The following is a 25,078-nucleotide window of genomic DNA, read 5'->3' as shown; positions in this document are numbered from 1 at the left end:
TCTGTCCTCGCCTATCGTGTCATTTGTATTTATTTATTTTTTCTCCCTTTTCAGTGCTTTCCCAGATCTGGATGCTATTTTCATTGGTATTAGTAGTCTTCAACCACAGTGTTTTCCTTTCTTTCCATCTGTCATTGAGTCTGAAAGTGGAAGGTAGAGCGTAAAGGAAAACCATCAGGTGCAAACTTGTATCTTTTCCTTAAAGGCAGTGAGTGATTGCCTTTCTTTGCAAAGCATGCTGGGCAGTGGAAATGGAATCAGAAATTCTGCTTATTTCCCATTAGCACCAAGAAGGAAAGGAATTAAACAAAAGTGTTGTAGAGTCCTGGGTGCACTTTGCCTTCCTAAGAACTCTCAGGCGCTGCGTGTCCGCTTTCCTTGTCCAGAGAACTGGTTGCTCCAGCATCTCTGGGCCCTCGCTCTCCTTTCCCGTGTGATTCCCCGTGTCTGTGTCTCCATCTGTGCTAGAATGGAGAAATGAGTCCCCTTCCTCCGCTGGTCTCATCAGCTGTTCTCATTCCCGCTGCCCCGAGTTGTGGCTTTGCTGGCAAGCCAAGGGCTCCCCTGGCCTCTGCTCCCTGCATGCCTGCCTCCACTCCTGTACATGCTCGCACATGTGTTGGAGGTAGACTTTGGGATGCTCTCTCTGCCTGCGAGCTTTGCCAAGGCTATTGAATTAAGCAGGCAATTTCCTCTCACTTTGTCTCTCTGTAAATTTCCCAACCATATGGTATGAGGAGAGTTCTTGGATTATAAATAAACAACACTGCTCATAAATCTCAGGGTTTTTGTTTTTCCCTCCAATGGGAATAAATAGAAACCATAGATTTGTAACTTCAGAAAAATGTGTTGGAGGAGAAGATAATGTCTTTCTCTCTCTCTATGTATATAAATATTCCCTCCACCCCATTTCTTACACAGAGTCTCTTTTTACCGAGAGTCATCTTTTTGGCTGGATTCCATTTATTTTTTATTGCTGCCATTTTCCAACCTGGAGGTAAACTGTTGCTTTAAGCAACATGAATATAGCCACATGGGCCTGGCCAGATTGCACTGACCAGATGGGTTTGGTGCATCTTTTTCCCCTGCTGGAAACGTCAGTTTCCTTCTTTATGGGACACATACTTCCTCACTGGTCTTGTGGGAAAAAAAAAAAAAAAAGGAAGTGGTAGAAGCTTTCCATTCTCTTCTGGAAGAAGCCCAGCTTGGGCATCTTGCATGTCTGTCCCTTGGGTAAGCTGCAGCTTGGCCACTCTGAAGCTGCAGATCTTTTTAAGGCATGAAGAACCACAACATTTGGCAGCCCTTTTGTTTGCTTTCCTAGTACTAAAGCTACAGTGAATCAGATGGGCATGCCAACCACCAGGGACAAATGCTAGGATAGCATCCTGGGACTGGGGTGGTTCAGGCAAGGGACAGCTCAAAGAAGACATGGCTCAAAGTGTGAGTGCAGATCTTGGTCTAGGAAGAGATCTGAGTGTTGGTGCTGCTAGGGCAGCCAAGGATAGTGGGAGCTTCTAGTTGGGAGGGGGCAGGTAGGCAGCTGCCACGGGCGGAAGTCAGCAGACTGTGACCCCTAGGCCAGACCCACACTGTCTCCTGTTTTTGTAGAGCCTGTGTGCTAAGAGCAGCTTTCACATTTTTAAATAGTTGAAAAACAAAAAAAAGCAATACTACATTGCTACACGTTAGGAATAAGAGGAATTCAAATTTTAGTGTCTGTACACCAAGTATTACTGGGACGTAACCATGCCCAGTTGTTCATGTGCTGCCCAAGCCTGCTGTGGTGATACCATGACAGAGGTGAACAGCTGCCCCCCAAAGTCTGCTGTACTTGCTGTCTGGCCCTGAACAGAGAAAGTCTACCATCCCCTGGCCTCAGGCGCTAGGAATTACGATCGGAACGGTGGAGAGCACGTTTAGGGGAGGCAGTGGCCCTGAACTCTGGCCTGCTGGGCGTGCCCCGTTGGGTGCTGCCCATACAACATGTTGATTGGAGGCAGGTCAGCTTATTTTCCATGCAAACCTGAGACAAAGACCCATCCTCTGAGGATGTCAAAGCGATGGCAGTTCCAGCTTTGTTGGGCTTTGGGAGACTAGGGTTAATCTTTCAGACAGAGTTTGTCTAAGAGGTAGAGGTCTGTGAGTCCATCATATTTCACTTCAAACTTGGTCCTTGTTTTATTTGAATCGTTTGGTATCATACCAAACAATTTCAAATAACATAACTCACATAAAGGCATTGGCTATCCAGGACCTTGTCCAGGATTTTGCCTTTTCCATCAACGATCTCAGTGAATGCATTTTGCTTAACCCAAACAAATGAATATCTAAACATGGAATTAGAAGCACTGGAAAGGCTGTTGGGGGACATTTTTGAGATGGGGAGACTTCAACATCATAACATATCCAGCCATTAAGATCAGTTCTACTAAAATCTGTAAGATTCTTCAAAAGGTAATTCATAGGTAGTTGAAGTTATTCCTTTATTTTCTTTAAGGGAAATATATTTTTCACTCTGGAAAGCTTTATAAAATTCCAAGATTTTAATTTCTTTGGTGTTGTTCCCCTACAACTGACTTAATGGCTTCTCTCACCTGTTATTTTATAGTCTGGTAAACTATGAGATGATAGGGGCCAGTGATCAAAGCTAGGGAGAAAACTATTTCATCTTTCCCTTGTGAGTGCAGAACATAGTCTTCCTTGCAGGTGAAGCCATTGTTGGGTGGTCCTGGGAATGCAATGCTTTGAGCAAGTCCTACTCTGGTCCCCATGCGTTGGAATGGGTTGCCTGGGGTAGTCCCACTCATGCCTGCCAGCCAGCACACCCAGATAGCTGCAGCCCATACTGACTTCAGATACTCAGTCCGGCTGGTTCATTCTAGTGGAGGTGGAGAATCTTGGTTGCACATCTCCTCCTTAGCACCATTGAGAAGCTGATTTAGAACTGGGTTGCGCTGGCCTGTATTGAAGGCATTTACCCGTCTCTTTGGCTCAGAGAAGTGTTTAATTGAGAGCTAGTATGGAATCTGGAGGAGAACTTGAGTTCTGAAGTAAAGTAGACCTGGTTTCAAACACTTGCTTTGCCACTTACCAGATATGTGAATTTGAGCAAGTCACTTGGCCTCTCAGCCTAGTTCGCTTCCTTCCTGTTTCTTTTCTTTTCTTTTTCTTCTTTCTAATGAACATTTGTTTTATTGTGGAAAAATATACATAATACAAAATTTATCAGTTTAACCATTTAAGGCCATAAATCATTGGCATTAAGGACTTTCACAATGTTGTACAATAATCACCACTATCCATTTCTAAAATGTATATAGATTTTAAGTAGAGGTTTTTAACCTCTACTTGGGTGATTAAATTTGTTCAACACTTTTATCATTATAAAAATTTTTAATTTTGTGGTGAGAATTCTTAAATTGTACTCTTCTAGCAAATTTCAGTTACACAGCACAGTATTATCAACTGTAGTCACCATAATATATATTAGATCTTCAGATTTTATTCATCTTCAAATTGAAAGTTTGTATCCTATTACCAGCTTCTCCCTATTTTCCCTACCCTACAGCCCCTGGTAACCACTCTTCCATTCTGTTTCTGTGAGTTTGACATTAAATTTTCATTTGTTTGTTTGTTTCTCCATGTAAGTGATACCGTGCAGTCTTTGTCTTTCTCTGACTGGCTTATATCACTTAGCATGATGCCCTCCAGGTTCATCCTTGTTGTCACAAATGGCAGGATTTCCTTCTTGTTTAAAACTGAATAATATTCCATTGTATATAGAGACCACATTTTCTTTATCTGTTCGTTGGGCATTTGGATTGTTTCCATATCTTGGCTATGTAAATAACACTACAATGAATACCCCTTTGGGATCCTGATTTCAATTCTTTGCATATACCCAAAAGTGGAATGCTAGATCCTATGGTAGTTCTATTTTTAATTTTTTAAGGAACCACCATACTGTTTTCCATAGTGACTGCACCAGTTTTATGCTTGCCAGTGGCGCAGACGGGTTTCCCTTTCTCCACATCCCCACCAGTGTTTGTTATCTCTTGTCATTTTGATAATAGACATCCTCGCAGGTGTGAGCTGATATCTCATTGTGGTTCTGATTTGCATTTGATGACAGTACCTTTCCATGTATGTGTTGACCATTTGTAGGTCTTCTTTGGAAAAATGTTTAATCAGGTCCTTTGCTTAATTTTTATTGGGTTATTTATTTATTGACTTAGGTGCTACTGAGTTGTATGAGTTCCCTGTATATATTTGGATATTAACCTCATATACTTTGTATATCTTTTACCCTTTCATAAATTTCCTTTTCATTTTGTTGTTGGTTTCCTTTGCTGTGCAGACATTTTTCAGCCTGATGTAGTCCTCCTACTTGTTTATCTTTGCTTTTGTTGACTTCACTTTTAGTATCAAATTAAAAACACCATTGCCAAGATGATGTCAAGGCACATACCCCTATATTTTCTTTTAGGAATTGTATGGCTTCAGGTCTTACATTCAAGTCTTTAATCCATTTGCATTTGATTTGTGTGTGTGTTTTAAGATAGGGATTCAGTTTCATTCTCTTACATGTGGATATCCAATTTCCCCAGCACTATTTAGTGAAGACTGTTCTTTCCTCCATTGTATATTCTTCGTTCCTTTGTTGAAAATTAATTGATTCGGATGCCTGGGTGGCTCAGTCCGTTAAGCATCTGCCTTTGGCTCAGGTCATGATCCCAGGGTCCTGAGATCAAGCCCTGCATTGGGCTCCCTGCTCAGCCAGAAGCCTGCTTCTCCCTCTCCTGCCATTTACCCTGCTTGTACTCTCTGGCTCTATCTCTCTCTCTGTCAAATAAATAAATAAAATCTTTTAAAAAAAGAAAATTAATTGACCATATATGCACAGGATTACTTCTGTTCCATGGATCTATGTGTCTGATTTTATGCCAATACCACACTGTTTTGATTGCTATAGCTTTGTAATATAGTTTGAAATCAGGAACTGTGATGCCTCCATCTTTGTTTTTCTTAAGATTGCTTTGGCTACGTAAGGCCTTTTGTGGTTCTGCACAAATTTTAGTTTAGTTTTTTTTTTTTTAATTTCTGTTTAAAGTGCTGTTGGAATTTTGATAGGGATTGCATTGGATCTATAGATTACTTTGGGTAGTATGGACATTTTAACAATATTAATTCTTCCGATCCATGAACACAGAATATTCTTCTATGTATTTAGTGTTGTCTTCAATGTCTTTCATCAAGGTGTTATAGTTTTCAGTGCACAGATCTTTCACCTCCTTAGTTAAATTTAGCCCTAAGTATTTTATGTGGGTTGCTTTCTTAATTTTTCTTTCTGATAGTTTGTTGTTGGTTTATAGAAACACACCTGATTTTTGTATATTGATTTTGTATCCTCAACTTTACTGAATTCATTTAGCATTTCTAACAGTGTTTTGGTGGAGTCTTTAGAGTTTTCTATATATAAGATCATGTCATCTACAAAAACAGACAGTTTTACTTTTTCTTTTCTAATTTGGATGCCTTTTATTTCTCCTTCTTGCTTTATTGCTCTGGCTAGGACTTCCAGTACCATTTTGAGTAGGAGTTGTGAGAGTGGCTATTTCTGTCTTGTTTCTGATCTTAGAGGAAAAGCTTTTAGCTTTTTACCATTGAGTAATAATCTGTAATGTCATTAGCTCTGGGATTGTCATATATGGCTTTATTATGTTGGGGTACATTCCTTCTATACTCAATTTGTTGACAATGTTTTTTTTTTTTTTTAATCATGAAGGGATGTTGAAAGGACCTAGTTTCTTCATTTGGAATATTGGGATAAAAGTAAAAATTCCTGTCTTCATATGAAGTGCCTGATACTTGCCTGGTTTGTTTTTCCTTTAATGGGGTGTTTTGAGCACCTACAATAGCATCAGGCAAGTTATAGACACTGCATAAGTATTTGGCAAATAAAGAGTAATCAACAAGTTATATTCCTGTTCCTTTGGTGAGTAGGATGTGTTTCTGGGTGTTTTAAGTGAGCTCAGAATCTCCTTAGTAGAAAGAAGTCATGAATTGGCCAGTCTTTTATGTAAAAAGACAAAATACTAATTTCAAAATTCTGAAACTTCACTGTCATATTCCTGGGGCAGGTACTGAATAGATAGATATTCACTACACCTATTTTATCTTCGTCCAGGAAAAACAACTAGACTGTATTCTTTCATGTAAATGTACCATAGGACTGAATTCTGGCCCAAAGAGGCTGGAAGTGATAGATGTCTCTTCCATACTTCATAAAAACACTTCTTACATCATTCTCCATGCTCACTCATTTCTCCTTCCACCAGTTCAGTTGAGAATTCCTAAAATCTGTAAGACAGCGGAACCTTGATCTGAAAGGAGCCTGGGTCTCTGAATCATTGCCCTGAGTCAGAGCCCCTTCCAGCCCCTTCCCTCCCTGTCGGTCCATATTGCACTATGATGTGAGTGAGAAATGCACCAACATAGTGTTAAGGCACTGAGATGTGACTAAATGTTGATGGTGTTTGCTACTACAGCTAGACCTTGATGCACACAGTCTCTGAAATGCTTATCCACTTATTTTCCTCCTACATTACCTTTGTTCTCTAGCCAGAATGTCTATTTATTATTCCCAAGATATGGGGTGTTTTTCCAGCATCTAGCATAGTGCCCTTCACACCATCAGCACTCAGTAATAAACATCTGTTGATTGATTTCTGGGTCAAAGAATAAAATAGCAGCTTCCTATACACTGAAAGCATGTTTTATGTTAGACAGATCTGATATTTCAGAGAAAATATGCATTTAGGTGTGAATCTCTACTGTAGGATTTAGTATGCAGCTCTTAAAAAGGGCTCAGCTTACTTGGAACATTAAAACTAACATTGAAGTTACACAACCCTTTCAGGGAGATTCCTGCCATATAAAAGGAAAATACAGCCATAGAGGTTTTCTCATAGAAAATCCCGGAAGTGTGAGAGTAGCCTTACAGATAGGCTCTGTCCAGGAAAGAGGCTCTTAGACCAGAATATATGAATTAGCAGTGAATGGTAGGGGCCCAAAGAAATAGAGCATCCATGCCAGGTTTTTCCATCCATATTCAGATGTTTAAAATAGAAACAGCCTATCTCTCCCACCTTTTTAGAAAGCCTCACCTGACTTTGCTTTTGCACCTCTGATGCATTGCATGGCCAGTGTTGAAAACTCAGAAAATGACAACTACTTAGCTTTCTGCTGCTTACACAAAACAGATCAAGAAATGGAGGGGAAGTGAATTACACTCCTGGACAGAGGTTGCACAGGGGCAGAGAATTGGAGTTGCCCAGAGTTGTTCTCTTTCATCCGTGAGCTATGTTGTACATCTTGCCATCTTCTTCATGCTAAAATTTATGATAATAACAGAAGACATTTGTTGAGTGTTATGTGCCAAGCCTTAGGCTGACATTCCCTTTACCCATCCATCAGCTGCTGTGGGAGAAGTGGTTACCATCTGCAGGGGCAAGGCTTTACCTGGATCGGGCTTTACCTAGAACCACATCCTTGCTGGTCTGCCACTCCTTGCCTCTCTTGCCTTCTTCTCTTCTGATAGGTTTTGCCTGAAAGCATTCCTTCAATACTTTCTGAGCTTGCAAATCCTAGATGCAGGCTCTGATTTTAAGGAACTCAGCCTAGAATGATTTTCTTCTTTCTCAAAATCCATTCATAATCTGCATCAGAGGTGTTAGCTTCACTCTTATTTCTGCCAATGGCAACACGATTCTCTTAGGCTCTCAGGTGGCTTGGAATCTTTAAGTCACCACCACCAGCTCCTTCTCCTTCATCTCTGCCTCCTCTCCAGAAAACAGATTATGTTTCCTCTCTGTATCCCTGTTTCATTTCTTATAACCTACTGCCATCAGGCTAGTGAGACGGATTGCTAATAAGTATTTCTGCGTCTAGGAGGACATGCTTCACTGATCCATCATATACATCACCAAAAGATTAGTCTTCCCAGACAGGCTTCTATCATGTCCCTCTGCCCTATTCAAAAGCCTTTGGGGCCCTCATTGCTTGTAGATAAAGTTCAAGCTCTTCAGCAGATATTCAAGACCCTTCACAGGGTCTTATTCTACTAATCTAAACTTACCCCCTTTATGCCTATGTAAGAATATTTCTTTTAGGCCTGGCCCATCTCCCAATTATCTTCTGAAAATACTTGCATGTTTCAGGTTCGAAGCCCTTGGACATGCTCTTTATCTTGCTTTCCTTTTCCTTTTCCTCAAGGCTTCCCTCTCCCTCTTCCTTTCCACTGAGATCCTCTAGCACTAATAAATGTCTGTGTCTTCAACATTGTAGTCCTCATCATTGTATTAATAATGGCCACCTTTTATTGAGAACCTGTAATATCGACATCGTGATAAGTGCTTTATGTGCATTTCCTCATTGAGCTCTCAAACAACAACACTGTGTGGTAGTTGCCTCAGATAGTTTTGCCTCTTTTATAGATGAGAAAACTGAAATGCACAGAGGTTAAGTGACCTGCTGAAGATCACCTGCTCAGTCAGGAGTGTGGAACCAGGCCTTGAAACCACCATGTCTCTGACTCCAAAACTTGCATTTAACCATACTGCTATCCCATTGCATTTGTTCTAACTGCTTCCTACCCATTTATCTCTTATTATTTATTAAAACAGAGGCGCGCCTGAGTGGCTCAGTTGGCTGAGTGTCTGATTCTTGGTTTCGGCTCAGGTCATGATCACCCGGTTATGAGATCAAGCCCTGCATTTGGCTCTGCGCTCGGCACGGAGTCAACTTCGGTTTTCCCTCCTGCTCATGTTTTCTCTCTGTCTTTCCCTCTCTCTCTCAAATAAATAAATAAAATCTTAAAAAAAATAAAATAGTGATCGAGTACCAGGGAGTAGACACTAAGAACTTAGTAGGGCCCTTGTCCTCACAGAGTTTTATCTAATTGCATTCTTGAGCCCTTTTCTTATTCACCATCCCCCTCCCCAAGCTTCTCCTTCTCCTCTAATCTCTCCAGGAGAGGAGTTTATCAGAATTTCACCCATGTGCGGTGTCATTTTGCCTATCATTTTCTGGTGGTTCAGGTGTTGGGCTTTATTCCTTGGCCTTCAGGACTCATTCATGCCCTGATTTCTAGTTATTTAATGAAAGATGGTCTTGCTGTCCCAAGACCGTATGATTTTTTCAGACTGCTGTCCTGTAGGTAATGCCCTAGAATAGGGGATCCATAGGCTGATAGACCTTTGGGAAGCTGAACACTTAACTTCAGGCACATGCTTTAACTCAGGCAGATTTTGCAGGACCTCCGTGGCACATTTGCATCCTTAGAGCATAGATCTGCATTTTGGAAGCAACCAGAAGCCATTTGGAGCTTGATCAGATGCACAGAAGGTTGGAGATGGCAGGGACTTTTGAGATCATTGATTCCAACCCTCTCATTTTACAAAAGAGAAGAGTAATCAAACTGTGAAGCATTGTTTTGGGTTAGAAACAAGGGGAGTGTCTGTAACAACAAGATTCTGGAAACCCAATAGACCAGAACTTACGGTGCTGGCTGAATGCTTAAGTTTAAGCCACTGGAGACACTCAATAGCATCATGTTGCTGCCAGTCCTGGTGTCTGTTAATGTGCTGAGAGACACTCTGTTCCTAATCAGGGCACTGGCTCCTCCCTACATCTTGACTAGCCCAGTTGAGTACTACCCTTCCCCTCCATGGGAGCAACCCATCTCAGCAAAGGTGCTGACTTCCAGTGACTCGGAGTGGACATGGGCCTGACAAATGTTTGTGCCTGTTGATGGGGGTGGGCTGTGGTGGTAGGCTTCCAGAGCCAAGACCCCTGCAGGCTGCCGCAGGAATTGGCAGTGAAGGTCTTTTGATAAAAACCACTCTCCTCTCTTTCCAGCGATACTTTTCCAGGTGTTCGGGATAAAATATTTTTCTGTTCAATAAATTGCTCAGACTATAGGGAGTTCCTGCTTTCATTTCATGAAGTCATTCTTTGTTTTTGAGAGGGGAAATAGGGAGTGGTGGAAAGATGGCCTTAGGAAGGAATGGAAGGATTTCAGGGAACTCAGCTGATTCTCGCACTGTGCTTTATGCAGATTTCTCACTTTCTACAGCGGGTTGCCAACAACTCTGCCTGGTGGCATTTGTTATGCCAGTATTAGAGATGGGGAGACTGAGGCCCAGAGAGATAAGGCAATGTGCACAGTGTCATATTGGAATAAGTGGGAAAACAAGGCCTCTAGCCTAATTTTGACTCCAAACACTCTCCTCTTTAATACCTGTAATGCCTCCTAGTAGGCAGTGCCTTTGGAGATCCCCTGAAAGGCTGGGTCAGTGAACCCCCTACCACGTGAGACTTCGTAAAGCATTAAGTAACTAGCCAAGCACTGATGTAGAGCCCAGGGGATTTGGGATCAGGTGATCTTATCCCCGTTGCAACATTGTTGTTTGCTGAGTCACTTCACCTCTCTGAGTTTCTATTTCCTCATTTTATGACAAAGATAAAAAACCCATGTCAAAGGAACTTCATGAGGATTGAATGAAATATTTCAAGAGGAAGTGTTCTGCCTAAGGCCCTGTGTACAGGTTACCTAAACGCTGTAGTGATTTAGGGCGGCCCTCTTCCGAGAAATCAATTACTGATACCAAGTGTGTGCCAGAGGCTTGATCTGTGACCTCAAAAAGCTCCTAGTTTGGATGGGGACAAGTTACTGTGAAAATCAGAGGGGATAGGTCAGGCAGTGCTCTAGTCATCTAGAAACAGTAGAGCCTCAGAGAAGGGAAAGATCACAGGGCAGGGTGGAAGAGAAAGCTTTATGCAGGAGGCTGGAGCTGAACTTTAAAGGGTCTAGAGAAGAAGAATGTGTGAAGAGGAGATTTTCAAGAAGTCCATAGCTTTAGTTAAAAAACAAACAAACAATAAAACCATCTTTTTGTGTGTTGTGGTCCTCTTGGGTTGCTGCCGTCCTTTGGCATAGGGCCGTGGCTCTCCAAGGGTGGCCGTGGAGCCCCTGGGGAATATCTGTGACCTTCCAGGGGATTAATGACATCAAACTCTTCTCGAATAATAAAATGCGATTTGCCCTTAATTTATTCTCATTTTCTCATTGGTGTGCTGTGGAGTTTCCTAGAAGCTACGTGATACCGTAACGGGTTAAATGCAGACATAAATAGGAGAATCCGGTTGTCTTCCATTAAGCCAAATATTGAAGAGTTTTGCAAAAAAAGTGTAAAATGCCACTCTTCTTCACTAAATTGTTTTTGTTCTGGAAACTGTAGTTGTTTTCCATAAAAGTGTGGTATTTCTGTTTTATTGTTGTTATTTTAAAATGAGTTAATAAGTGTAAAGTTTTATCAGATGTCATTTCTAATATAGTACATATTGATATAATGTGTGACTTAAATCTCTTCGGGTCCAGTTCTCAGTAATGTTCAAAAGTCTGAAGGAATCCTGAGTAATAAACATTGGAGAGCCATTGTTAAGAACATGGTATTCTGGCGTGAAGACGCAGTCAAGGTCTCAGACTTTCACAGTCCTTCGGTGTCAAGATGTAGGTCGTCTAGTATCTTAGAACACGTACGTCTGGAAAATTTAAAATGGTAATGCCCAGTGTTGGCAACTATGCAGTGAAACTGGTCCTCCCATATATTACTAGTGGAAGTGCAGATTGGCCAGAATGTTTCTGTAGGGCAGTTTATAACAAGAACCTTAATGATAATTTGTACCCTTTGAACTAATAATTGCACTTACATGAATCTATTCTAAGGAAACAAATAAAGATGCACACAAGGATTTATGTACAATGATACACACTAAAGTTCTATAATGTAGAAATTTGGCCAGAAACTGACCAACTGGCCAAGCAGAGAGTTAACATAAATTGTGGTACATTTATATATTGGAATGTTGTGAGGCTTTTAAAATGATTTTTGAAGAATATTTAACAACACGGGGAAATGCTTGAAGTATTATGTTAAGTGAAAAAGGAGGACACCAAACCGTATACAAAGAATGATCCCCGATTTTTATGAATGTACATGTGCACATAAACTAGAGAAAAAAAGCACACCAGATGTTCACTGAGATTTTCTCTGTATGGTGTAGCTATAATTGATGTCTATGTTGTGCATTATTCTTTTCTGTATTTTATATTCCACCATAAATTTTCAGTACTTTTATCTTTTAAGAAGAGCAGAGAGTGTGGCATGCCTTTTATGTAAGGCAATGGGAACCAGTCTCCTGAGTCAGCCCATGCCGCCCGGGCTTTAGGTGAGTGCTAGCTCAGATCGTGGAGGGGGCATTTTGCAAGGCCCCACAGAGATGGTTTAAGGAAGACTCTGACTTGAGGATAAACCCAACTAACTTCTAGCTGGGCTGCCTTTTTTTACTTAGACTTTCAAAGGAAATCTTAAAAAACAGACAAACAAAAAACCCTGGGCTGTTTTTCATGCCCTACGGTGCTCTGGTCTCTCATTTTTTTTTTTTTTTAAGATTATTTATTTATTTATTTATTTGAGACAGAGAGAATGAGAGACAGAGAGCATGAGAGGGAGGAGGGTCAGAGGGAGAAGCAGACTCCCTGCCGAGCAGGGAGCCCAATGCGGGACTCGATCCCGGGACTCCAGGATCATGACCTGAGCCGAAGGCAGTCGCCCAACCAACTGAGCCACCCAGGCGCCCTCTGGTCTCTCATTTTGAGCATTTAGCATGTAGAATGTAGGTCCCAACAGGACAAATGTTTAAATAATGTTGCGTAGCTGGCACAATGGAGGGAGTGTGGCAATCAATGTATAATTCTTGTAAAGGAAGAAGTTTTGGGGCCCATGAGGAGATGAGGTGATTAAGATATAGCCTCAAATAGAAGAGCTGGGATTCACTCCTTGGTATCTGAGAATTTCCTCTTCTTTCCTATGTTGGGAGATGTCTGGTGTTGGAAGACTTCAGTCTCCTTTCTCCCCTGAATGACCAGCAGGATCACTGGTAGAGCCAGCCCTGAGTGAGGGAACATCTGCTTTGTTGCTAGTCTCTGAGAGCAGAACATTTTCACAGTCAAAATGGAATCTGTTTGAATGTGACTATTTCAGTTCCTGGAACATGTTTGCTCAGTTTGAGTATCTACCCTGCATGGCATTATTCAGCCTGCTTTAGGGTTTAAAAGAGACATCCAAAGCAGTTCCTTGACCCCAGAGAACTTATTCTGTCTGGAGAACAAAGCTTCATGCAGAAAAAGTTAAATAATGACATAAAGCAACAGCAGAAGAGAAGAGATGTATGTCCCCAGAGAGCAGGTGCAGTGTTCTTGGAGAGTGACACCAGATGCAGGGTGCTAGGAAACCAGAGCCAGGAGAGATGAGAGGCTTGGAGGAGGATCCAGCAAAGGGACAGGGTCTCTTCTTTACAGGGCTGGCTGCTCCTGGGAGGAAAAGACTCACGTTAATTGACAGTAACTAATTACTGCACTGAATGTCCACGACATACAAGGCATTGTGCTTATCCCTGAGAAGAAGAAGATTTACAAATGAAGGGCACCCAGAATTGGACTTCTCTAGGGCAGCGCGGTGGTCCAGAGGCTCTCCATCAGTTCACATTTCTTCATTAGGCAGCTACACATTTTATCCTAGGGGTTTCTGGATGTGCACAAACAGACATAATTGCTCGCATGTCATAGGGACCCAACCGGCTGCATGTAATTTTAAAGGGAAATGGTAACTGTCTACTCCCCAGACAGAGATGCCTTGCTAAAACTGTCCAGCACCTTCTAGTTCATGCCTCATTATTTTTTTCCCAGGAAAACTTAGTAAAAAAAAAAGTTGATTCTGTTTTCCCTAGACTTTAATTTGCAAGTGTTGGCCACCTGCTGGAGGCTATTTCTGATTATGTGTAGCAACCCCTCCATCTTCCCATGTGCCTTTTGGTAGCTTCCTACGGATTTGGTGGGAATGGGATGGCGTTCACCCGTCCGCTGATGACTCTGTAACCATAACTCGGCTGCTATTTGCTCAGAACTGGACGGGACAGTTTCTCCTCCAGTGATTATTGCTCTACCGTGGGTCTCCCAACAACTGGCGGCGAAGTGAGCTCTGTGATATTAGGTCTATTAAAGCTTCACAGTAATCCTATGAAGGCAATATTTATATTCTCACTGAGTGGATAGGAAACACGAGACTTATGTAATTAGCCCGAGGTTCCACAGGCTGGATTTGAAACCAAATCTGCTTGACTCTGAAATGAATCCTCTTATGATTATGTTGGGCTGTCTTTTTGAATGCAAATGATTATCTAGAATAGGGTCCCTCTATAGATGTGTCAATTTACTATCTACATTGTAACCGCTCAATAACAAATCACTTTATTGCCGTTATTTTTACCTCTATGAGTGATACATGGATACCTTTTTATTTTAAAACATTGCAACATTACAAAAAGACTCATGGCCCAGTAGCCAAGGACCCCACCCCAGTCTTTCACCCAGAGTTAGCTTCTATTACCAGTTATTTGTGGTTTGCTCTAGAATTTTTAGAATGCACTGTGTACACACCTGTAAACTTAATGGAAATATATTGTTTTTTTTTCATCTGGGTGTACCATTTGTGTATTTAATATATTATTATTCAGCAGCCCTTTGCATGTAGTCATATATGTTAGGGACTTTTCTAGGTCAATAACTTTCAGTTCTACCGTATTCCTTAATGTCGTTATATAGTGTGTATTTGTGTGTGTGTGTGTGAGTGTGAGTGTGTGTACGTTGTTAAACACACTATCTTATTGAGTCTTTCTCCTAATGATTGCCATTTCATTATGGTCACATGAACAAAGGTGCAGTGAATTATGGGATGTCACACCTTTGTGGGGGTCTGCTCATGCTTTTTCTTTTCTCTGGAGGGTTTCTTTCCTCTCCTTACCTGTGTGACACAAACAGGCCTCTTGGCTGATAGATTTGAGATTGTCCTTTTGAATCCTCAGAATAACAGCCCAACAACCTTAGTGTCTGAACTGAGGTTCTTCAGTGAGCACCAAAGTGCTCACACAGTGAGAATGACCAAGGATCTGAATGTTTGGCCAAGCCCACACCCCCTAACCTTCCCTCCTAGATCTGTGCTGGGATGGTGCTGCTGTTAGATTTCCATTTTAACTGATACAAACCATGAATTCTGCATGATCTGGTCTTCAGGGTCAGCTAGCCCCCAGTTTTCTGTATTTGAAACCCAGTGGTGGCTCTCATTGAAATAGCTGGGGCAGGAGGACATAAAGATGAATTAATTATTCTGTGTCATGGTGCCTCTCTCTTTGAGACTAGATAATGCAGCTGAGGAGTCAGATAACACAAAGAGGTCACCAAGAGCTTTGTGAGCTTCTGCCTTGGCATCAGCCTGCCTGTGGTTTTTTTTTTTTTTTTTTTTTAAACAGAGGATGGGACCAATACTCACTTGGAGAATGAAGCTATTTAAATCACTTGCTCTTGGCTTGAGGTCTGAAATTAGCTATATGGCTAGTTACTTGTGGTCAGGCTAGGCTCTTGCCATTGCAAAGATACAAATTAATATGGTCTGGAGCACGGGCCTTACGATGAGAAGTGGAACAGGCCAGAGGGGAGCATCACTGTTTTCCCCATTTCAGTCATAAAGACTCTCTGGGCAGCCATTGGTCTGGAGCTGTGCTGTGGAAATCCCTGACCTTGACCCTAGAATGCTCTGTGGTTCACCACACACCAGAGCCCCTAACTGCCCATGGCTTTTGATTGTTGACTGTTCTCAGTGTAGTTCACTGGAACATACTCGGGGAGAATGGCTGGTGGGTGCTTCCCCAAGGAATGCACTCTGAAGCTTGGTTCTGTCTTCTGATTTTCCAGGCCGCTGGGCCATCTTGTACTTTCATGGTAGCGAATTGAAACAGTGGCCAAAGATTCTTTAATGATTTATTGGGCATTCATCCGCCTTATCCCCTGTTAGTGTAAGGAGTGTAAATCAAGGAAAAGAAAACAAGGTGATTTGCCCTTGAGGAAAATACAGTCTGGGGCATTCATAAAACTGACAGTCATAAGCATTTATGGAACAAGGGCTTTTGTCAGATCCTAGACTAAGTATCTCACTCCTATTCATTGACACGACCACCGCTCTATGGTCTGAGCTGAGCTTTAGTGGAGCAGAACACAACTAGTTCTTCCGGCTCTGCGTCTAGCTGTCTTTGCCCTCAGCCCTTCTCCCTTGTTTTCTCTGCTTGGAGCTGTGCACTGCACGTTCAGAGATTCAAAAGACATTTCATTTGTTATTTCTCTTTTAAGGAGCTTTTAGCAATTGCTGAAAAGAAAATTTGCCCATTCGGAGAATAAATAGGTAATTCTAAGGTGCTGTTGATACAAAGGAAGAGGAGGGTGTGGGCTGAAACTGTAGGAAAAGTCCCCACCATGTAATCAGTATGAGGAGAGCTGAGAGAAAAGGGGTAAGTTTGGACAGTTGCCAGTCGTCCCTCACTGGGAGAGTGGGAGATGGAAGGTAGGATGGGCAGACCATGAGGGCTTGAACGCGGGGCTCGGGCAGGTATTTTGACCCGATGTGGCAGCCGGGCCGGGAAGGGTGAGTTAGGGCATCAGCGGCCCTGGCAGGAATCTTGGGAAGTTGTCTCGGAGACTGAAACGCGGTGGGAGTCAGGCTGGTGATGGGGACGGTAGGGGCTGATGCTTCGATCAGCTGCAGCAGGGGCCACCAAATTATGCACCACCTGCTTTTGTGCATTCGGCGGTATTGGGACCCAGCCACACCCACGCATGGACACACTGTGTTTGGCTGTTTCGAAGCTAAAGGCGGAGTTGAGTGGTTGTGACAGAGATCAGGGAAACCTGAAATATTTACTCTCTGGCCCTTTTACAGAAAAAAAAAAAAAAGTTTGCTAACCTGAGCTGGGACGACTCGTAAGTGTCTGAAAGGAGAAGCCAAGTCCAGTGATTGGCACACGGCAGGTGCCACAATGGATAATGGATAGGTATATGTTAAGAAATGAACAAAATAAAATAAACTTGCTAACATGAAAAGGAACAATCAAGCCTGTGATTGCTGAATTTGGATGACCTCACAGAGAAAGGAGTCTGTGGAGGAGCTGAGAGACTGAGAAGAGAATCCAGGAGTGAAAGACTTGTGGCCTCCCCCCAACTTCGCTTTGCAGAATCTGGGGCAAGGGTTGCAGAGGGAAGGAGGAGGGGGCTGAGGTCCTGGGTGGTAAACTGGGGAAGGCAGCCGGCTGGGTAAGGGAAGCGGGGTGCCCGCCGGATCCCGAACATCTGGCAGGCTGCAGAGAACTGGCACAGTGCCTTCCAGAGTCCTCTCACCTCTGGCAGGAACGTGGCCTTGGCACGGGAGGTGTTGGGTTGCAGCTCGGCTCTCCCGGGAGGCTGACTTGGCTGCATTGGCTGCACGTTTTTCTTTTCTGTTCTTTTACTTTTAAAATAGTAGCCCATATGCTTGTTGCCACCAGCCTCTCCCCCAGAAGCTCACTAGAGGAGTGGGAGCTTGCTGGGTGCATAAAAGTATACCGTATTCTCAATTCAACTCTGGAAGTTGTCATGGAGAGAGTGGCCCAGGCGAACAACCAGGGTTATAGCAGATGAAGATGGGGTGTTCTGGACGTGCTGGCCCACACGGAGCTCTTCTGGATGACTATCAGGATAGGACAAGAGCCCCTGTGTAGTTGAGGGGCTCAGACCAGGAGTCAGGTCCAGACAGAGACCCAGCTACATCTTAGAAGTTGAAGATGGAGGGTATCCAGCCTGCCAGTCAGCATTGGGTACCTGGGGAGTAGCATGAGTGGTTGGCAGCTGGGATTCTTAGCTAGACAACAAGTGGGTCCCTGGGCGGGTGGGGGAGCCATGGAGCGTGTGACCCACAGTGGTACATATGGGAAAACCAGTTAGCATTAGTGGGGCCAGGATTCAGGGCCCCAGATGCTAACTGAGTTCAGATGCTCTGGAATTCAGGACTTTGGAATCAGAGATAGCTGGGACGAGACTGGTCAGAAGCTCTGGACTTAGGCCCTGGGAATGAAATTGTTGGAGCTGGAGAGTAAGGCAGTGTCTATGGCCTTTTTGGAGAAAATTTTGTCAATAACCAGCAAAGTAGAAGTTATGCATAGAGTATGTAGCAGTAATTGCACATTAGGATGTCTCCCCTGAAACTTTTCTTCATAAATACGTGAGAAGCCATGGATAAGAATGTTCGCTGAGACATTGCTTACTATCGCAGATTTTAAAGGAAAAAAAAACCAAAATGTTTATTAGTGGTTGAAAGGATAAACAGTAGTTTATTCATATGCTATAATGCTCTACAGCAGTTAAAAATGGATGAATTTGGGGCACCTGGGTGGCTCAGTTGGTTAAGTATCTGACTCTTGATTTTGGCTCAGGTCAAGATCTCAGGGTCATGAGATGGAGCCCTGTTTCGGGGGCTTGGGATTTTCTCTCTCCCTCTCCCTCTGCCCTTTGGGATTCTCTCTCTCCCTTTCCTTCTGCTCCCTCCCCTGCTTGTATGCTCTCTCTCTCTCTCAAATAAATAAATCTTTTTTTTAAAAAAAGGATGAATTATGGCTAGGTGTGTCAACATGGATAAATCCCGAAACTTGAATGTCGGTCAACATAAGCAAGCTGCAGGACAAATGTCCTGTATGAGGCTTATGTAAATGTGAAAAACTCCTAAAGATTCTGTGTTGTTTATGAACACAAATACCTGTTAAATATAGTAGTGGGCATATGATTGGCATCTCGTATTTTTCTGTGTGCTGGAGATGATGCATTAAAAAGACAGGAAGAAAGATCCAGAGAACATAGTGGAATAGCCTGCTGGACGTGGGTAACCTAAGCCAAAGCACAGAAGCCAAAAGCCTGTGGCCTTGCGCCTCTCACCTCTTGCCTTCCAGGTTAGCTGTGTGTTCGGAGTGATTCAAAATGGTAACCGTCCTCGTGCCACACTCATGGCAGGTGCTCGATACATATGTGTGATGTTCCTGGATTTCTGGACATTTTGGTGTTGGGAGCCTAGTGCCAAGATTTGAGAGGCTCGCTTTGAAATAGGAGAAAGGAGCCTGTTTCCTCCAAGTGACCCCACTGGAGAGGTCTGGAGTGACAAGGTGGTTCTTTTAAAAATGAGTTCTGCAGGTGCAGCTGTCTCTGGCAATGGGGCTGAACCCTCTTTGCAAGCTGCCCCTCACCCCAGGCAAAGGGGGCCCCCAGAGCTCTGTGGTCAATGTGGTGTGCAGCATCCATGCTGGAAAGGACAGAGTCCGGGGCACCTTTCGTCCCACAGGTGTCCTAGCTCCGTGACGTGTCTTCAGTGAGCAAGACCTTTTCAGTCAGCCTGAATGAGCAGAGGAAGCTAACATGTGGAGAAGCCTTTGTAGGGAAGTCCCTACTCTGGGAGAAGCAGCCACTCTTGGGGAAGAGCAGAGTTGCTGTGAATCTTTAGTGCAGCCTGTAGAAAGAGAGACCATGTGTGGTGATAAGCAGACTACCTTTGATAAGGCTTATTTGGATTCTGGAAGGAAGTTTGTTGTGACATCAGTCATGCAGGGAGCCCTGAGAATTTAGCTCTTTATAAAAGTAGGATGTTTGCTATGTATAGAGTGAGGAAAATTCACTGGTTGGAAAACTGCGTAGCTCCATGTTGGTGGCATAAGGATATTTAAGGTCCAGACGGGGCCTTATGATTTTGGGAGGTAAGCCTCTTGTGTTGATGATAGAATAGGGCTTGACAGACTCTCTTCTTGGCCAAACTCTAGTCGGGACCCTCTGAGCTCTTTGTCAAGTAGGCTCTGCCCTTAGGTGTGTCCTCAAAAGCACAGTTTTACCAAGAGTCCTGCTAAGTCAGTTTAGCCAGAATCCCCTTTCCTCAATATCTGACTGACCTCCTCATCCCCTACCATGCCCCTAGGTGATGTCTCATCACCCTGACCTGCCTTCAGTAAGAATCCCATTAGGTCAGTTTATAAAGGAATTACTCTACCCTCTAGTAATGTTCCATCAGTTCTTGACCAGCCAAGAGCATGAATGACCATTCATTCATTCTTACAACTGAAGACAAAGCAAAGTGGAATAATACACAAACCAGTACATTCAGCACTTGCTTTGCATCAGACATGGTGCAAGGCATTGGGGCTGTTAGAAGAAATGGCTCTTGCCCTTAGGGAACTATAGTCAAAGAGGAGATCCCAGAATAAAAATAGTATGAGAAACAATAGGATAAATGCTAACATAGAAATATATATAAGGGAATGCAAAGGAAATCATGATTAATTTCCCAGTGGGGAAGCTGGGGGGAGGGTGATATTGGTGCTGTCAAGGTTGAAGAGAAATGTCCCAAGCAGAGGAAATAGCACAGGGATAGTTCAGACAAAGGAATGATACTTGTAGAAATGAGGGCAGTGAAAACACAGGACATTCAGGAAAGTTTGGTGAGGCTGGAGAGAAAGGGGCAGGGAATAGGTAGCTAGAAATGAGTCTAGTGGGGAAGACTGAAGCCATATTTGACAAGACTAAGCTTGGAAGCTACAACCTCATTGTGTGTAGGCAGTGGGTAATTACTACGAGGGATGAGGTAGAGAGACCCAGAGGTTGAAATATGGCCTGATGACAGCGTGGAGGATGGCAGGAGGAGGAGAAGGCTGGAAGAAGAGCATCCAGTTGGGGGACTATTGCAAAAAATAATGATGCATGAGCCACAGCATTGGCGTGAAGATGGAAAGACCAGGGGTCCAAGTTATTTAGGAGATAGAATCATTAAGTCTTGGGAGACTGAGCTGGGTTGGAGAGATAAAGGCAAGAAGCAAGACTGGGAGTGATTCCCTGTGCTGAAAGGTAGAGAGGAGACTGAAGATAAGAAGTCAATTTTGGGGGGCTGGTTATAAAAGTTACCATAGACACTGACCATGTGGAGCCAGTAGCCTAGGGAGAGATTTGAAATACCGATGTTTGTTTATTCAGTAAACATGCCGATTGTGTATGATGTGTACAGGCTGGTTTTGTACATTTTGGGGAAAGGAGAAGTGAATGTCCTTTTTATTTATATATATATATATATGTATATATATTATATATATTTTAACATTTCATTATACCTACATCCTGTCAGGAGGTTTCTCATGTGTCATATTTTTGCATCCTTACAAATAAATGCCTTGTGAGATTAAATTTCCCTGATTTTTTCAGTCAAGAAACCTGAGGCTCTAACAGGTTAAGTAATTTGCACCTGGTTATGCAACCAGAGAGCTGCAGATCTAGCAATGAAATAGAGATTTTGTGGGGTGCCTGGGTGGCACAGTTGGTTAAGTGTCTGCCTTCGGCTCAGGTCATGATCCCAGGGTTCTGGGCTCGAGTCCCTCATCGGGCTCCTTGCTCAGCGGGGAGTCTGCTTCTCCCTGTCCTTCTGCCCCTCCCCCTGCTTGTGCTTTTTCACGCTCTCTCTCTCTGTTAAATAAATTAATAAAATCTTAAAAAAAAAAAATAGAGATTTTGCTACATCCCAAAGTTCATGTTCTTTGGTCTCACTGTAGTGTTCTCTGAGCTCCCTTGTCCTTCGGGAGCTGATGTTATGCTAGGGGGACCAGAACTTAAAGAAACTCATCACGACGATATCACAGGGCCAAAATGAGGCACGTGCAGTGTGCTTTGGGCGCACTGTGGGCTGGGGAGGCTTGTTTCAGGGCAGAGAGGGGGTGAGGGTGACTGGGAAGAGGGCTAGTGGAGCTTTCACAGAGGTGAGCATGGGCATCTCAGCTGGCGTGGGGACATGGAATTTGCTCGATCAGATGGTGTGGGGATAACTCTTAAAGGTCATCACACACTACAGGCTTTGGCGACCAAGCTTGTAAAACTAAACTGTAGGCCAGGGTGGGAGCAGATTCTGGGGAGAAGGTGGATGAAGAATCTGGGAAAAGGTAGGAGTAGGCAGGCATTTAGTTACTAGGGGAGCACCCAGGCAGAGCCGGACCCTGAGATCTGAGGCAGAACGCAGACACCCATGAGGTCGGGTGACCACAGAGAAACTACGCTGACCTTGGACTTTCTAAAGCCTGGGTGGGAGAAGTTTCATGATCTAGCCAGAGAAGGCAATGGGGGAAAGATGGGGTGCGGAGCGGTTGATACTGGTGGTTTGAAAAGGGAGGGGGGCAGGTGTGGAGTGGGGTTGGGGAGTGAGGCACAAAGCGTGGGCGCGAGGCTGGGGTCTACCTGTGAGCCACCCGCTCTCCTTCCTCCACCATGGAAAGGCAGGATGGAGAGGAAGGGGCCTATGGCTTCACCTGACTTTGCTCTCTGAGTCCTGACTTGCGGTTTTGGTATAAGGTCAGAACCCTGGAAATTAGGCCCAGAGGACAAGCAGGTAGCCAGCAGGATAACTGGGATGATGAACTGTTAGCGGCACTTCCTAGCACCAGCTTTTGGCCCTGACACACCATGGCTGCTCTGTAAAGCATCCCACCCTCTCCCCGCTGTGGCCTGACAGGCCGGACCCTCCAAGCTCCTGCCTATGGGGCTTCCTTCCACCCCGGGGGTCCCCAGCCTCGGGCGCAGTGGAGGCGGCGTGAGGTTGGCTGGACTCCGGCGACCTCCGGAGACAGTCTGACTCTCGCACAGCTCCCGGCTGGGACTCGGGTCCCTTCACGGCAGCACGCCGAGGCCCCTGGGCTGAACCCCAGGCAGGCGGTCCCCAGCAACAGCTTTCACAGACAGACAGCCTCCCGAAGGGCGAGAAAGCAGGGCTCCGGGAAAGGCCCGGAGCAAAGGGGAGTGAGCTTAGGTAGTAAGCAGGTGCGCTAGTCTAATTGCTCTTCAGAAATTAATGGGGCCTTTTTTTTTTTTTTTTTTTTTTATTTGAGAGAGAGAGAATGAGAGACAGAGAGCATGAGAGGGAGGAGGGCCAGAGGGAGAAACAGACTCCCCGCCGAGCAGGGAGCCCGATGCGGGACTCGATCCAGGGACTCCAGGATCATGACCTGAGCCGAAGGCAGACGCCCAACCAACTGAGCCACCCAGGCATTAATGGGGCCTTTTATCTCTGAATCACTCCTGCGATTTGGGAACAAAGGTGCACGTTGAAGGAGAGCTTGGCTCCCCTCTGAACACAATCCCCCATTTGGTAAAACAATCTCTCCCTTTCTTTCTCTCTAACCTGCAGATCAACGGATTATGGCACCACCTACGAGAAGCTGAATGACAAAGTGGGTTTGAAGACTGTCCTCAGTTACCTCTACGTCAATCCCACCAACAAAAGGAAGGTAAGACTAAGGGTCAGGTGTCCTGAGCACTCCCCGCGGGGTAGCAGGGCTGCCAGGGGCCAGGTGAGAAGAACAGTGACGGGCCTTCTTTCTAGGCCAGAAACATCACAGACACTGTTTGTCATTGTAACAACTGCCTCGACACTGGTAATAGCAATAATAATAATAATTTTGACAACAACAGTAAAATGATGTACCTAGTAAGGTGTTCCTCTGTGCTAGGGATGCCTTATCTCATTTATCCTCACAGGGAATCTGTGGGCTAGAAGTTACTGTTGTCCCATTTTACAGGTGAGGAAACTCAAGGTCAGAGAGATAGTAGGTTTCTAGCCCAAAGGCAGACAGTGGTAAGTAACAGATCCGTGATTTGAGAGTAGCTCTGCTTGTCTCTGGAGTGGAGTTCTTCCACAGCCTCATTCTTTTTGCTGGTCTGTTTTCCGAGAGCTCCTTGTAAACAGGGAGTCTGTTTCTGCCAAGGGAAGGATGCTTCTGGCCCCTCTGCTCTCTGACTTTCCAACTGACTTGATAGCCAGGATGTAGAGGAAATCATAGAAGGCCAGACCATGGTCATGGACGCCCGCTGGGAGGAGGGGCCCAGGAGTCCACAGAACGATGGACTGTTTTAGAAAAATAAATACCGTATAGTATGTGGACTCTGGGGTGGGGTGATCTATCTGCAGCCAGGAAGGCATGGCTGTTTAGAAACTTAGGCAGGCCTAGCCCCTAGAAACAAACCAGGAATCTGAAAGGCCATGTTCTTGTTTCTCAGAGTCTGACAATGGCATTCCCTAGCTTTCCTCTTATGATCTGATTTGCATTCCCCTATAGGTTTCTAGCCACTTCTTTTGTGAGAATAAGTGCAGGAGTGAGCTTCAACCCACTGTGCAGATGTCCCTGACCTCTGAGTCCAACCTGGTGGAGTCCAAGCTGGGATGATGATTATTTATGCCGCTCAAAGCAGAACAGCTTTGACTCAGACCCATAGCAGGAGTGCTCACAGCCCCCTGTCTTCTCATTCCCACCTCTGCCACCCTGCTCCCCAGCAAAGGGAGAAAGCAGAATGGGTGACTCCTGGTTTAGTATTGGTGATGGATGCCCAGTGATCTAGCTATGAGGCTCCAGACCTGAGACTATACCCACCAGTCAAGTGCCAGAACCCAGATGATCATCAGGATGGCTGTTTGGATACCTGTTACTCAGGTGCAGTAGTTTCTCTTTGCTTTGTTCCAAACTGCTGTCATCTCCATAGTTTTCAGTATTGTCATGTGACTAGTTGGATGTCAGAGCTGGAAGGGATCATAGATTTTATCTATAATAGCAGTTATTATTAGTTCTTGAACTTCAGTGCCTTTGCAGAAGTGAGTAAAGCTCTAGATCTCTTCTCTGGAAACATGCCCCTGCCCACAGAACTGGAAAACAGTTTTTAGCAGCTTGTCCACAGCTGGAATCCCACGCACAGACCCAGGATGTCCATGGAGTCTCAGTTAAGAATCCTTTATCTGTACCAATAACCTCATTTTACAGAGGAGAAAACAGAAGACAAAAAAAGCCCACAGAGCCAGAGAGGTGAGAGGTCAGGACTCTTGGTTCTCAGTCCAGATTTCTTGGCTCCAGACCACACTTTGCATCTTTTCCTCCTATACAATCACAGCCTAGTAGTTTACAATGTACAGTCTAGTCCTGTCTTGGAAGCTTGAGGCAGTTGCTTCTTGACCCAGAGGAAAGCTTAGGTGCCACGTCCATGATGGACCCATGATAAACCTGGACTGAATGCAATCAGCAATGGTCTGTCGCAATCCTT

The 25,078-nt window shown here is 44.2% G+C and overlaps 1 protein-coding gene across 1 annotated transcript in view; it reads left to right on the top strand.

Annotated features, from left to right (window-relative positions):
- Positions 1-25,078, top strand: part of SORCS3 (sortilin related VPS10 domain containing receptor 3) — a 575,638-nt gene that overhangs the window by 225,630 nt on the left and 324,930 nt on the right. Inside the window, exon 3 of the mRNA XM_081823577.1 lies at positions 23,178-23,277. Coding sequence (XP_081679703.1) covers positions 23,178-23,277 — 100 coding nt within the window. The remainder of the gene's footprint in view (positions 1-23,177; positions 23,278-25,078) is intronic.

This window comes from Leptonychotes weddellii, chromosome 6 (genome assembly GCF_054177405.1).
Source record: "Leptonychotes weddellii isolate Sample4059 chromosome 6, ASM5417740v2, whole genome shotgun sequence".
Taxonomy (NCBI): domain Eukaryota; kingdom Metazoa; phylum Chordata; class Mammalia; order Carnivora; family Phocidae; genus Leptonychotes; species Leptonychotes weddellii.
The sequence above is the reverse complement of the archived record's forward strand: the minus strand, read 5'-3'. Positions and strand labels throughout refer to the sequence as shown.